Source organism: Callithrix jacchus, chromosome 16, assembly GCF_049354715.1.
Source record: "Callithrix jacchus isolate 240 chromosome 16, calJac240_pri, whole genome shotgun sequence".
Lineage (NCBI taxonomy): Eukaryota > Metazoa > Chordata > Mammalia > Primates > Cebidae > Callithrix > Callithrix jacchus.
The window spans coordinates 93,587,704-93,600,781 of NC_133517.1; the positions used below are offsets into that span (position 1 = coordinate 93,587,704).

The 13,078-nt window shown below is 34.0% G+C and overlaps 1 protein-coding gene across 1 annotated transcript in view; it reads right to left on the reverse strand.

The window, feature by feature from the left end:
• Window positions 1-1,488: 1,488 nt before the first annotated feature.
• FZD6 (frizzled class receptor 6) overlaps window positions 1,489-13,078 on the reverse strand; it is a 29,172-nt gene continuing 17,582 nt past the window's right edge. Inside the window, exons 4-7 of the mRNA XM_008983388.5 lie at window positions 7,983-9,000; window positions 5,635-5,783; window positions 4,061-4,471; window positions 1,489-3,016 (exon numbers count right to left, since the gene is read on the reverse strand). Coding sequence (XP_008981636.3) covers window positions 2,848-3,016; window positions 4,061-4,471; window positions 5,635-5,783; window positions 7,983-9,000 — 1,747 coding nt within the window. The 3' untranslated portion in view covers window positions 1,489-2,847. The remainder of the gene's footprint in view (window positions 3,017-4,060; window positions 4,472-5,634; window positions 5,784-7,982; window positions 9,001-13,078) is intronic.

Below are 13,078 nucleotides of genomic sequence, written 5' to 3' on the forward strand. Positions count from 1 at the left end.
AAAAAGTAAGCAGAAGAAAGAAAATCATCACACACAATTAAAGAACATCTAGCTGACTTGGATAACTAAGCTAAAGGACTAAAGCTCAAGCTTTATTCAAATTTCCCTGGTTTTTATCTAATGTGCTTTTTCTTTTTCACGATACCACATTACATTTAGTTGTCATGTCTCCTTCAGCTTCACATGACTGTGACAGTTCTTAAACTTTCCGTGCTTTTGAGGATTTTGACTCCTTTTGAGGAGGACTGGTCAGGTGTCTTGTAAAATGTCCATCTGTTGAGATTCATCTGTTATTTCACAACTAGAGTGAGGTAATGGGTTTTAGGAAGATCACAGAGGTAAGCTGCAATTTTTAGCACATCATATGAAAGGTAATACTCTCAATATGACTTACCACTCTTGATATTGACTTTGATCACCTTCTGAGTAGTGAGGTACCTCTGGCTGAGAGTTTGTCACGTTTCTCCACTGTAAATGGTACTCTTCCTCTACCACCTGTACTTGGATTCTTGGGAAGTCCCTATGTGCTACCCAATCTTAGAGGTGTGTGGTATTTCACTGTTTTTCTTGCTTGCACTCTTAAGCTACATGATGTATATCTAGTAATACATCAGCAGTACCTGGGGATTCTTTTCTCCTGCTTGTGCCAATTCTCATTCATGTTTTGATGAAGAAAAAATTGTTTTTGCATACTTGTTTGATTGTATGATGAACACTGTGGTACTTTTAAAATATATAAAATAACATTTTCTTCCTCTAGAGAAGTTTTTCATTTTCCAGAGCTACCTTAATCTAATTTCAGGGTTTGAACTTTTTCTGTCTACCCAGACAACTTGAAGCAGGGCTGCTTTATGTACAACTCACATGTACTTTTAGGATCCAGCCCTTTGAGATCACAATTCTAAGTGTAGGGTGATTGCAGACCCCTTGTCTTCCAGCCATTTCAGGCTGTTAATAGTGCTTCTCCATTTCTCAGCTATCTTTTCCAAGTCATCAAATCCTCCCTGGGCAAAAACAGCTACTAATGTTGAGCTTGGCAGTGGGAATTTCTCTCTTCTCCCAGATCTTAATCTGGCAATTCCTCACTATGTTATCAGTTTTTAGTTTGGAGGATAATATTTTATTTCTTTTTTTCTCCTATGATAGAAATCTGCCTATTGTTTTATTTCATCCATATATTTTAGCTTTCTTTTTTGGAAAGTTTGTCTGAATCACCTAATTCACTGTTAGGAGTGAAAACAGGGTCCTTGGATCCTTTTGCTTTAACTCCCCCAACCCTGGGTCTTTCCAGTTGATTTTAAAAAGTTCAGTAAATATAGTTGTATAATTTACATTTTTGGAAAGAAATAATGATAAAAAATGAGAGTCTTGACTGTCTTCTCTTTCAAGGTTAAAAAGAAGCTTGTGACTTACCAGCCATGGAGTCACTAATCTAAAAAATTACACCACTTCCTTGGTCAAAATACTTAACCACAGAATACTCAATAATTTTTATACAAAGATAATTTTATTAATGAAAAGATCACACAAAGCAAGGTTTTTGTATAGAAAGTTATCTGTTTAAAAATGTGGAAAAGGTAATATTTATAACATTTCCCATACAGTACACAGTTTTTATGCCTTAACAGAATGCTAAATAGAGAAAAAACTAAAAGCAAATGCTAAATTGAGAGAAAACCAAAAGCATCAGAAGACCTTATTCAAAGAATAATACTTAACAGGAAACAAAATTAAGAAAATTCCTTGGTATTTTAAAGTATGTTGTATAAAAACATTGTGTCTTGTTTAACGGGACTGCTTTTTTCCATTTGATTGGCATTAGTCTTGCTATCACATTTTTTAATGTTCAGCAAAATCCTAAGGGAGCTACTGAAATGAATTCTACAAAATGTCTGAGAAAAAAACTGTATAATATAAAATGTAATATTCTAAATGTTAAAAACAAAAGTTAAAACAATGACAAAGTATGAGCAACTGTGAGTGGTTATAATGCAATCAGTAGGTAGTCATGAAACATTTGAAGAAAGGAAATGAATTGCATTTAGCTTAATATATAAAAGGCCAACATTCTACCTACTAACCCTTTAGGACACTTGATTTTAAAAATGCAGAAGGATCAGTGAGCAGCATAATACAATCAATAGTGGACACTCTTTCAGAAAGCACCTTATTTCAGGTACATAATTTACATTTGTGAAATTCCTAAAACAACGAGACTATAAAATTCACACATTTTAGATGGTAAAATGGCAATAAGTGAGTTTTTAAAGTTAAATTCCTATTATAAGAATTTTTGGTATGTCAACTTTTTTATGGTAAAAATACTATTTTACATTTTCTTAGAAATTCAGTGTAAAAGCTACCAAAGTGCTAAAATATCACAATAACATCATAAAAATATTTGAATAGGATTTCAAAAAAGTTCAAATACATATAAGCTTATTTTCAAATATATATAAAAAGATACAAGGATAAGTTTTAAATACTTCAGCAAAGAAATATCTTGATTTTTTTTAATCAAAAAGGTAAAACAGCATAGTACATCTCAAAATACTCTTAACAAGAGTAGAATCTTCATAAATAGAAAAGGAAGATTCCTCTAACTCTGTCCCACACAATTAAAAAAATATTATTAACCTGCACACTTCTGTTTTCAGGTATATTGTTGCCATTAACCTTTGTGTGAAATGAGTCATATTATTCTTGAACCGATTTTTTCCAGCACAACAGTAGGCAATGCAGCTTTAAGTGCAAAAGAAGAATGTAACAGTGATTCTTACAAAACAGTGTGTAGGTCACTTCCAGTGTAACACAAATTTGCTTCTGAGTAACAAGAGAAAATGTTCTTCAAGTATCTGAATGACAACCACCTCCCTGCTCTCTTCTCACTCCTGAAACTGGGTGAACAAGCAGAGATGTGGAACCTTTGAGGCTGCTTGGTTCTGAAGAACTAGGGACCTGCAAATTGTTGCTCTGCGCCCGGTCAGTGTCAGTAATATCACTCTTTGGACTAATCCTAGATAAAAGAAAAAAAGTTGACACATGCACATTCACGAACACAAATGAGACACCATTTTTCATGAGTTTTACCCCTAATCAGTGTCCACCTTTATCAGAGAATAAGTAGCTAAAAGTCTTTATCTATGTACCCCAATGTTAAAAGCAAAATTGCTCCAAATATAATGTTAGAAAAAAAAGTCTTTAGCTGTACTTTAATACTTCAAAATACAAATAATTTTTTAAAATATAATTTTCGCTGACTTCAGAAACTTATCAAGTACGACCCGTATATGGGCTGAACATGGAGTCTTGTGGGGAACAGAATTAATAGGGCAGGATTCCTGCCCTCAGTTTAACAAGTGTTTTATTGATTTCTCACCGTGGATCAGACACTGCATAAGAAACGGGAACATACAGATGAGTAAGACTTCAGCTCTCCCCATTTGAGGAGATTCACATCTACTAGAGGATAAAAGCATATATCTAATTCCAATCCAAATATATGAAAGCTGCTATAGGAACACAGAGAAGGTGCATTTAGCCTAGTCTGAGAGGCCTAGGTAAGATGACCTTGAGATCTGAATGCAATTAGCTGTCTGCATTCTGGTTTACCTGTGCTATGGTCACTTATGGTCATTTGAGAAAATTCATTAAAGACAATGTCAATATCCTTTTATGGTCAGAAAATAATTTTTTATAAAATGACACCTTATAATTTTGTATAGGGTGATACCTTTTATACAGCATCATAATATAGTATTAATTAAAACTTAACCTGTATTTCAGGTAAATCACATTTTCCTAAATGTACAAGTTACTCTTAACAATTACAACAGAAATGAACATTCCTACTTGAACAACATATATTAAAGCTGTTCGCAAAGCTAAGAATTAAACTACTAAACAGCGTATTTATAGGCTGAACTCAAACTTCCTTGGGGTAAGAGTACAGACATAACATATCACAAAATGCTTTCCAGATGTGTTATGCTTTAATTAAAAAAAAAAGTGTAATGCAGTATTTAGAATAGTGATGATTTTAGATAAAATCAAATCTCACCTTCCTTCACTCCGTGCACCTTCAGATACACTGCCTGCCTGGCCCTTCCGTTCGACCTGTTCCCCAGAGAGTCTGGAGCTGGATGCTGCTGGGGAGGCAGGTTCACCACAGTCCTGTTCTCTTAACCTGGGGGTGCTTGCTCCATCTCCTCTCATCTCTCTCACTGACGTTTCTGGTGAGGTTTGGATTTCTGTCAAAGTTTCTTGTCCTAGGTAATCATGGCTAGTAATTGCTACTGCAGAAGTGCCATGATTTGCTGTAGCTCCTGTGCTGGTTCCCATGGATTTGGAAATGACCTTCAGCTTGTGTGAACTTGGTTTATAGTGCTTCTTTTTGTGTTTAACTTTAGAATTGTGCTTTAAGAAAAACTCACATGACTCCTGTAGTACTCTTCGACTTTCACTGATTGGACTGTAAGAAAATCAAAGGAGAAAATTTACTCAAATTACAAGTGTTACAGTAGAGGCTATAAAGGATATCATGTATCTTTTGCCAAAAATCCTCAGTCACTAAGGTTGAAAATTCTATAGTTTATATTATTATAAAATATTGGATTATAAATACTAGGACATAAATTGACTTTATAAAATCTTTTGTTTATACACTCTTATTTGTCAGCATAAATAGTAAACTGGCAGGAAATTTACAAAGCAAGAATCAAAGGATGAGGGCAAGGAGACTCAAAGCAGCATAAACATACTATACATGATACTATATTTATATCATATATAAATATGTAATATAAAAGTGAACCAGAAGGATATAAAATACAATTAATGGTCTTTGTTTAAAGAGAACTCTTTTCTTTCTAACCTTAAAAATTAGCAAGTTACACGGAAATTAGTGTGAGTATATAAATATGAGATATATAATAGTGTAAAAAAATCCAGTTAAATATGATTCTTCAGACTTCAAAAACTTATTTGTGAAATGGTCTACAGTTCTGAAATGAGTTAAACCAATGGGGAACAATTTTTTAAAAGCTATAGTACATTGTACTATTGTACTGTGTGTGTGTATACATATATAACTAAATAACTAAAATAAATTATTTACTTATAAATATAAACCACTATTGTTATAGACTATTCTGTTGGTTTGAATTTTTGGTATCAAGACAAATAAGTGAAATTTGGGGTCACAGCTGGTGTAATAAGATTTAAAGTTAGTAAATATGACCATAACATATCACTTACATTTGAATCATACTTTATAGCTTTCCTTATATATACTTAGTCCCATTTAATCTTTTATTATTGATAAAAATTTATTTAAAATGCTGTACCCAAAATAATGAATATGACAGCAGTAATACTGGATATACTACAAATCATGAAAATATGTCTTTTATAAATCTTTCATTCATATTTCAAATAGAACAGTATATGTCAAAGACTATTGTAACAAAATGCAAAAATAATGTCTCTTACATGAAAAAAGTTTCCTAACTTCAGTTGGCTACTCAAATTGAAATAATAGTTGATATAATGAAACTCTAGTACATTGATTTGAATAGTTCCTTGGTATTTTGATCTATTTATTTAAAAATTATGTCAGACAATTCAGTTTCTTACTCTCTCTTGCGATTTCGTTTAAAAAACCCAGCCCATTCTGTGCATGTCTTTTTGCTTCCAACCCAGAAGACAGCGGAGATGCCAACAATTAATGTCATCAGGTATTTTATCATAAATAAAGCCAATTCTGGTCGAGCTTTTGCTTTTGCCTACAAAAAACAGTGAATAATAACATTTTCAGTGATGTATTTAAAGTAGAAAGAAGTCTATATTGTCAATATAAAATGAACAAAAATTAGAAATCTTCAACTGTTTTACTTAAAAGGTTTGAAATAATACAATGAAGAGTGCTCTAAGTGCAATCCATGTTTTATCTAAATGGTGAACAAAGAACCTTTATGTACCAAATCTCTAGAAATAGGAAAATACTGAAATAAAAGAATCATCTCCTAAATCTTGGTATGATTTCCTTGCATTTTCTTCTGTATAGATACAGTAGCCTCTTATAATTGCCAGAATATTTGCCTCTAAATATTTATCTATTTTCCCTCACTATAATCTACCACAAAAATACATTTAAACTCATCATAACAACACATACTTTACAGCTTTTATACATTATTAATATTTGTATTATAAAAACTTGGTTAAAGTAAATATCAGTAAAATGTGAAAATATCCTAGGAAGTGAAAATACCCTAAGAATTTCTTTTAAGCATAAACTTTGAAATTCTAACCTTAAACACTGCACAAGGATCAAGATATTATATATTCTGCATTTCTTGCCTTTTTCACTTACTAATATTTCTTGGAGACCATTCTGTATCAATACAAATAGAGCTCTTTATTATTATTATTTTTTTTTTAGATGAAATCTCACTGTTGCCCAGTCTGGAATGCAGTGGTGCTATCTTGTCTCATTATAACCTCTGCCTCCAAGCAACTCTCCTGCCTCAGCCTTCCAAGTAGCTGGGAGTAAAGGCACATGCCGCCACACCTGGCTAATATTTCGTATTTTTTCATTTTTATTTTCTGTGAAACTTTTCCCTAACCTTTTCTCAATTTTTATGTCAGAGGGGTTTTTTTTCTTATTGATCTGCAGCAACTCTCTATACATTAGAGAAATTAGCCCTTCAACTATGGTGTCACATGCAAATAAACTTTCCCAGTTGCTCTTTTGACATTGATTATGGATTGGGTTTTCTTTGTGTTTTTCTTTTTTGTCATGCAGAATCTTAAAAAAAATTTTTTTTACTTAGTCAAATTTAGCAGTCTTTTATAGTTTCTGTAACTATAGGAATGTTACATACTTCTCCACCTGAAGATTATAATTTTCTAATTCTATCCTATTATATTTTATAGTTTCTTACATAAAACATAAGAACCACAGATCTTAAACTTGAAAACCATAGCTCTAAACTTTTTAGCAGTATGTAATAGTTGCCCCTCCCTGACCTTGCTGGACTGAGGAATCTAGGAAACAGTATTAATATAGCAGGATCACTTTAAGACATACAGTAAAAACAGATAATAGATTATAGACAAAGTATAAGGCAAGTAAAACTATTATCCCCAATACCAACATAAAATATAGGTTCCACAATGTTATAAAGCAGTAACTTTCTGAAATATAAGCTAATATATAAAATAGCTCAACCTTTCCATTGCTTGATTTGATACACTGTGATGACAGTGCTCATGTTCAATGAAGCTAACACCACACAGAGTTAGCAATAATGTCTAAAATCTATTCAAACAAAACCAAATTGCTATTTACAAAACCTCAACTAAAATGCTTTACAAAATTTTATATTTTCAGAAATTTACTTTTATTAATTTTAAAAAGACCACCCTTATACTAATCATAAGAATCAGATAAAACATATTTTGTTACAACTTTGTTTTTTCAACTGAGAAATGACAGATGAGCCAGGCAAAAAGCAAATTCTGTTTTTATAAGTATATACTGTAAAAAGATATAAGATAATATGATCAAATTAAGTATATTGAAATAAGATTTTTCACTACTAACTAAAAAATTAAAAACAATTGCCAGTGCAACAGAAGTGACTTCTGTTTTTCTTCTGATGTCAAGGTCTGTTCTTCTAACTCTGCTCTTCATTGCTATTAATCTGCCTTTGCAACTCAATTTAATTTTTCAGAGAAAAGAGGAGGTGCTTTTCTACCACCACTGAAGCTAAAGATCGAGGAAGGAAGTCATGAAGCATTGACCCCAGTTTCAGCTGATGCACAGGAAATCCTTCCCTATGGCTCTTGCATTTTCTCACCTGAAATCAACTTTCACATCCATGACTAATACAAGTATATTTCCATGGAACATTTTCTACATTAAATGTAAATAGTACATTATTTATTTTCTGTGGTATAATCCAAGTGGTAGCTTTTACCTGATAAGGACATGGGATGTGGTACTGACGACAATGATCAGAGACCCAAGTTATCTCCCAGGTAATCCTGTTCACTTGCTCATAGATGTAACATCCGAGAAGTGCCACTAATGGCACAAGATACAAGCCACTGAAGACTCCAATTCGAATCATAAATTTCTTTAGTTTTTCTTGGTTCCGGCCATCATGTTGTATAACTTGTCGAACATGATTTAAAGAAATAATGCCCGCTAAAAGAAGAGAGAGCCCAACAAACACACAAAGGCACAGTGGCAAGAGTACAAAGTAGCGAGAAGCATCCAGGTCATAAAGGCCAACAAAGCAAACTCCACTAATGTTGTCTCCTTCAACTTTGTTCATAGCAAGAAGCATAACAGTCAGGAAACCTGGTGTTCCCCATGCAACAGCATGAAACCACACTGCTTTTTGTTCGATGGCTTCACAACTCCATTTTCTTCCTGCAGCTAAGAACCAAGTAATGGTAAGAATCACCCACCACACAGTGCCAGCCATTGTAAAAAAATACAAAAGCATGAACAAAATGGTGCAAGCCTTATTTTGAGAGCCTAGGACAACAGTGTCACCAAGTTCTAGCTTCTCATCTGCCTTATTGCAGGCTGTGCTATCACCTAGCAAAAATCCAATGAAGTACATAAGAGATACAATGCTGTAACAGACAGAATAATATATAATTGGTCTCTCTGGGTATCTGAATCTTTTAACATCAATTAAAAAAGTAAGGAATGTGAACAGAGTTGCACAAAGACAAAATATTGAAACTATTCCAATAAAACTTTTTGCAAACTCTAGCTCATTACTTTTAAAATACATGTTGGGGCACGGAGGTGCACATTGGTCAATTCCCAGAAACTTATATCCTTGTCCCCCAGAAGTCTTAAGATGCCTTGGACACCAAAATCCAATGTCTCTTTGGACTTGTTCTGTTTTCTTCTGAGGACCAAGAAATTCTGTGTGTGGATCAAAAGTTACAGGAACAGTCTCATCACAGTACTGTAATCTGTAAAGATTATAAAAATTAAATATATGAAATCAACATTTTTATTGATTCACTATTTTAAGCTATACTTTCCAACCATAAAATATTACCTTATATATTCATGATTGATGGGAAGAGATACAAATCTAAATGAATTACAGGTAAGAGATGAGTAGAAATTTTTGAAGTTGACTATAAACTCGCGATCGTTAATGGGGCCTCATCCCAATAATTTATATTAAATACAAGGCAGGTGAACATGAAAATGTACTTACTTGGAAAAAATTAGCCAATTAATAATTTTAAAATAATTTCTTCTTTTAAGACTACATATTTAAGAAGAATTTATCTTAATTGGTAGACTCCAGACAAGTGCTGGCTTGTCTCTTTACATTATATGAAATATGTCTTGGAGAAATTCACTTTTATTTTCTAATGCCCATAAGAAAAGTAAAGCAACCACATAACTAAGGTGACGAAAATTAAAATGACTGAAATGAGATACTTCCCTGGATTGACAGGATAGAGTTCAAGTTTTTAAATAAAGGTAAGTATATCAGCAAAAGGCAGGGTGAGAGCCAGCTTAATGCACACCACCATTTTGTTCAGGTTGGGCTCCTTGCCTCCCTTGTTTATGGACAGTCCTGAGTGATACATGGAGATATTTCCAACTTGTGCAGAACTTTATTACTAAGTTGAGTTTGTAAATACCAGTAGTATTTTGGGGAATCTATGATAGTTTTAAAAGTATTGGAGTTTTGGCTGGACGTGGTGGCCCAGGCCTGTAATCTCAGCACTTTGAGAGGCTGAAGCAGGTGGATCATTTGAGACCAGGAGTTCGAGACCAGCCTGGCCAACATGGCAAAACCCTGTCTCTACTAAAAATACAAAAATTAGCCGGGCATGGAGGCAGGTGGCTATAATCCCAGCTATTTGGGAGGCTCAGGCAGGAGAATCACTTGAACCTGGGAGGCGGAGGTTGCAGTGAGCCAAGACTGAGCCACTGCACTCCAGCCTAGGCAACAGAGTGAGACTATCTGAAGGAAAAAAAAAAAAAAAGTATTGGAGATTTTAAACGAGAAAAAATTTTAAATATCCCTTAGATAAGAACAGACTAAAACATATGCCCATAAAATGAAATACAAAAAATCATCTACCAGCTTTATTTTACTTTTTTGAGATGGGAGTTTCACTCTTGTTGCCCAGGTGAAGTGTAATGGTGTGATCTCAGCTCACTGAAACCTCTGCCTCCCGAGTTCAAGTGATTCTCCTGCCTCAGCCTCCCAAGTAGCTGGGATTACAGGTACCTGACATCATGCCCAGCTAATTTTTTTTTTTTTTTTTTGCATTTTTAGTAGAGATGGGGTTTCACCATGTTAGCCAGGCTGGTCTTGAACTCCTGACCTCAGGTGATCCACCTGCCTTGGCCTCACAAAGTGCTAGATTACAGGTGTGAGCCACCACAACTGGCCACCAGCTTTATTAAAATATACTATTATGTTAATTTTTTATATCTTTTAAAATAAAGCAATATAACATTAGAGATACAGTGCGGACCTCTTTCTGGCCTTCTTTCCTTCTCCCTCTCCTCCTAAGTATTCATTAGTACAAATTCGGCTTTTACTCTCAAGATTTAAAAATATTTTTATTCTACTATTTACTAACCATAACCTCATAAAGTCTTGTTTTTCAGGTTTTGAGCTTTATATAAATGATCCCATGCTGTATATAGCATGCTATAACTTATGTTTTAAAATTTAACACTATATTTTCTAGATTTATCCATGATAACAGATGTGGGTCAACTGCATTCATTCATCAACTGTATGGTAGTATTCCAGTGTGTAAGTACATCACAACTTACTAATCATTCTTCTATGATGGACTTTCAGATTTTTTCCCATTAAAATAATTAGGAATAATCTACAATCAATATTCTTGTGCACAACTCTCTGTGTAAGAGTTTCTATGTGAGGGGATTTCCTAGGATGCAGGGTTGAGCATCTGCCATTTTACTATATATTACTCAATTGTTCTTGAAAATGATTATGTCTACCAGAAGTGTGTAAGTTCCACATAGGTTCTATAGTTTCTTTAGCCTAAAAATAAACCAAAAAAACTAACTAGCTTCCTTCCCCAATTTATTATATGAGATCTCACTATATCAGTAGATATTTAAAATTACAAACCTCCACTGTCTAGAGAATAGGAAACAAAAGTAATTATCAAGACTAACATGGAAAAGGTCAGTGAATGGATACATTCATTCATAAATTAATTGTGTTTAAAATCCTATTTTCTTCACATGAACTCTAACTGTAAACAATCAAGTCAATCAGTATTCATTATGTTTATTCACTATCACAGAAAGGGCCAGATAGAATATTTCTTTTAAATATATGCCTGTATATGCCTGAGATTCTTTTTTCTTTTTTGTGGAGATAGGGTCTCGCTACGTTACCCAGGCTGGTCTTGATTTCCTAGACTCAATCAATCCTCTTGAGTAGCTGAGAATACAGCTGTATACCACCATGCCTGGCTTAGGCTGAGATTTTTATATCCAAAAAAGACCATTCATCTTGCCAAAATATTACATCAATACTGGTCTGAGGTATATGCAACAAGTATAATCAGCATTTTTATCTTAACACAGAGAATATTTCATGTTATAAACACTATCTGTTAAGTATGTTTGTAACATTTTCACTTTGAAATGCACTTATTAATTATAAAATCTGTCACAGCATAGTGGCTGAGGTATGGAAAGGCCTCTGAAAAATTATATCAGGAAAGTGTGTTTTCATGAAAGCAAGGCAGCCATAACTTTGAGGAGAAAAAGTTTGACTATCATAATAAAGCTGGGGAAATGAGCATAAGGAAAGAAGTATAGCAGAAAATAAGATTTCATGGACTCTCAGGTAGCATGGTGAACATGCGCTGCTGTGGGGAAAGAAATGAAGAGAAGAATTGCCATGGGTCAGATGAGTGGGATTCATCTATTGGTAAGCTACCTGAGGATGGCTGAAGCCAGAACTAAAGACAAAGTCAGTTTACAGAACTCTTCACATATAAAAGATTGTGCCTGTGCTCTAATGAGCTGAGGAAACTATAGATCTCAAAGAATGAATGCACCTTTTTGCCATCCTTCCAAGACAAAGGAATTGTCCTAGGGAACCAAGAATGTAATGCATGCCATAACCACACAGTTCTGACATTTCTCAAATAATAGATGCAGAATTGATGTTAAACCTTTCATTATGCTATAAATCTTTCAATTAGCTAGATTTTGTGTTTTAATCCGAAGTTCACCTCTTTGTGTATTTTCAAAGCAAATAAGATGCCACAAAAGCCTGAAGGTCTTATTTATAGAAATGAAAAAAAATATTCTCCAGTATAGGCCACACTAGAATTACTTTTATGTGCAACTGACCCAACTAACATAGTGTAAAGGGATATTTATGAATTTGCTTTATATTCATGGGACACAGTTTAATATAGGGCTCAAATAATTCTAAAAAATGAATTTTACTTTCCAATTCAATGTATCAAGCATTCTCAAACATGAAATAAATTTGACTTGGTTTAATTATTTGAAAACTATCAGTTTCTCAAAAAATCATGTTACAAAAGCCAAAACTCCAAGAGTTAGAAATTAAGCAGAGGTTCCAGTGTAACCTTTTGTAAGTTATAACCTCCCCTGCTTTGAAACTGAGTAGGCAATCTCATAATGAAAGAGCAAGTATTTCTTCACGGGCCTCCCCATCTTCTAATATAAATATAACTTACTTAATCTTCTCCTTCCCTCCACTAAAATGTAAGGGCCATGAAGACAGGAGTTTTTGCCTGTTATAACACTAGTGCCTTGAACAGTCCTGGCACACAGTAAGAGTTCAAGAAATACGTGTTGAATGAATCATCGGTTTTCTCTCCTTTCCTTTTGCTGTCATCATTCTTGGTGACCTGGCCAAGGACAAGCCGTCTACACTCTGGCTTCTCGGCTCTTTAGCCTCCTCATCTCCAGTGATTATCCCTAAATCTGCAATGGCCACCTGTAATGAAAGTCACACAAGGAACCCTGCCACAACCTGGAAGTACGCAC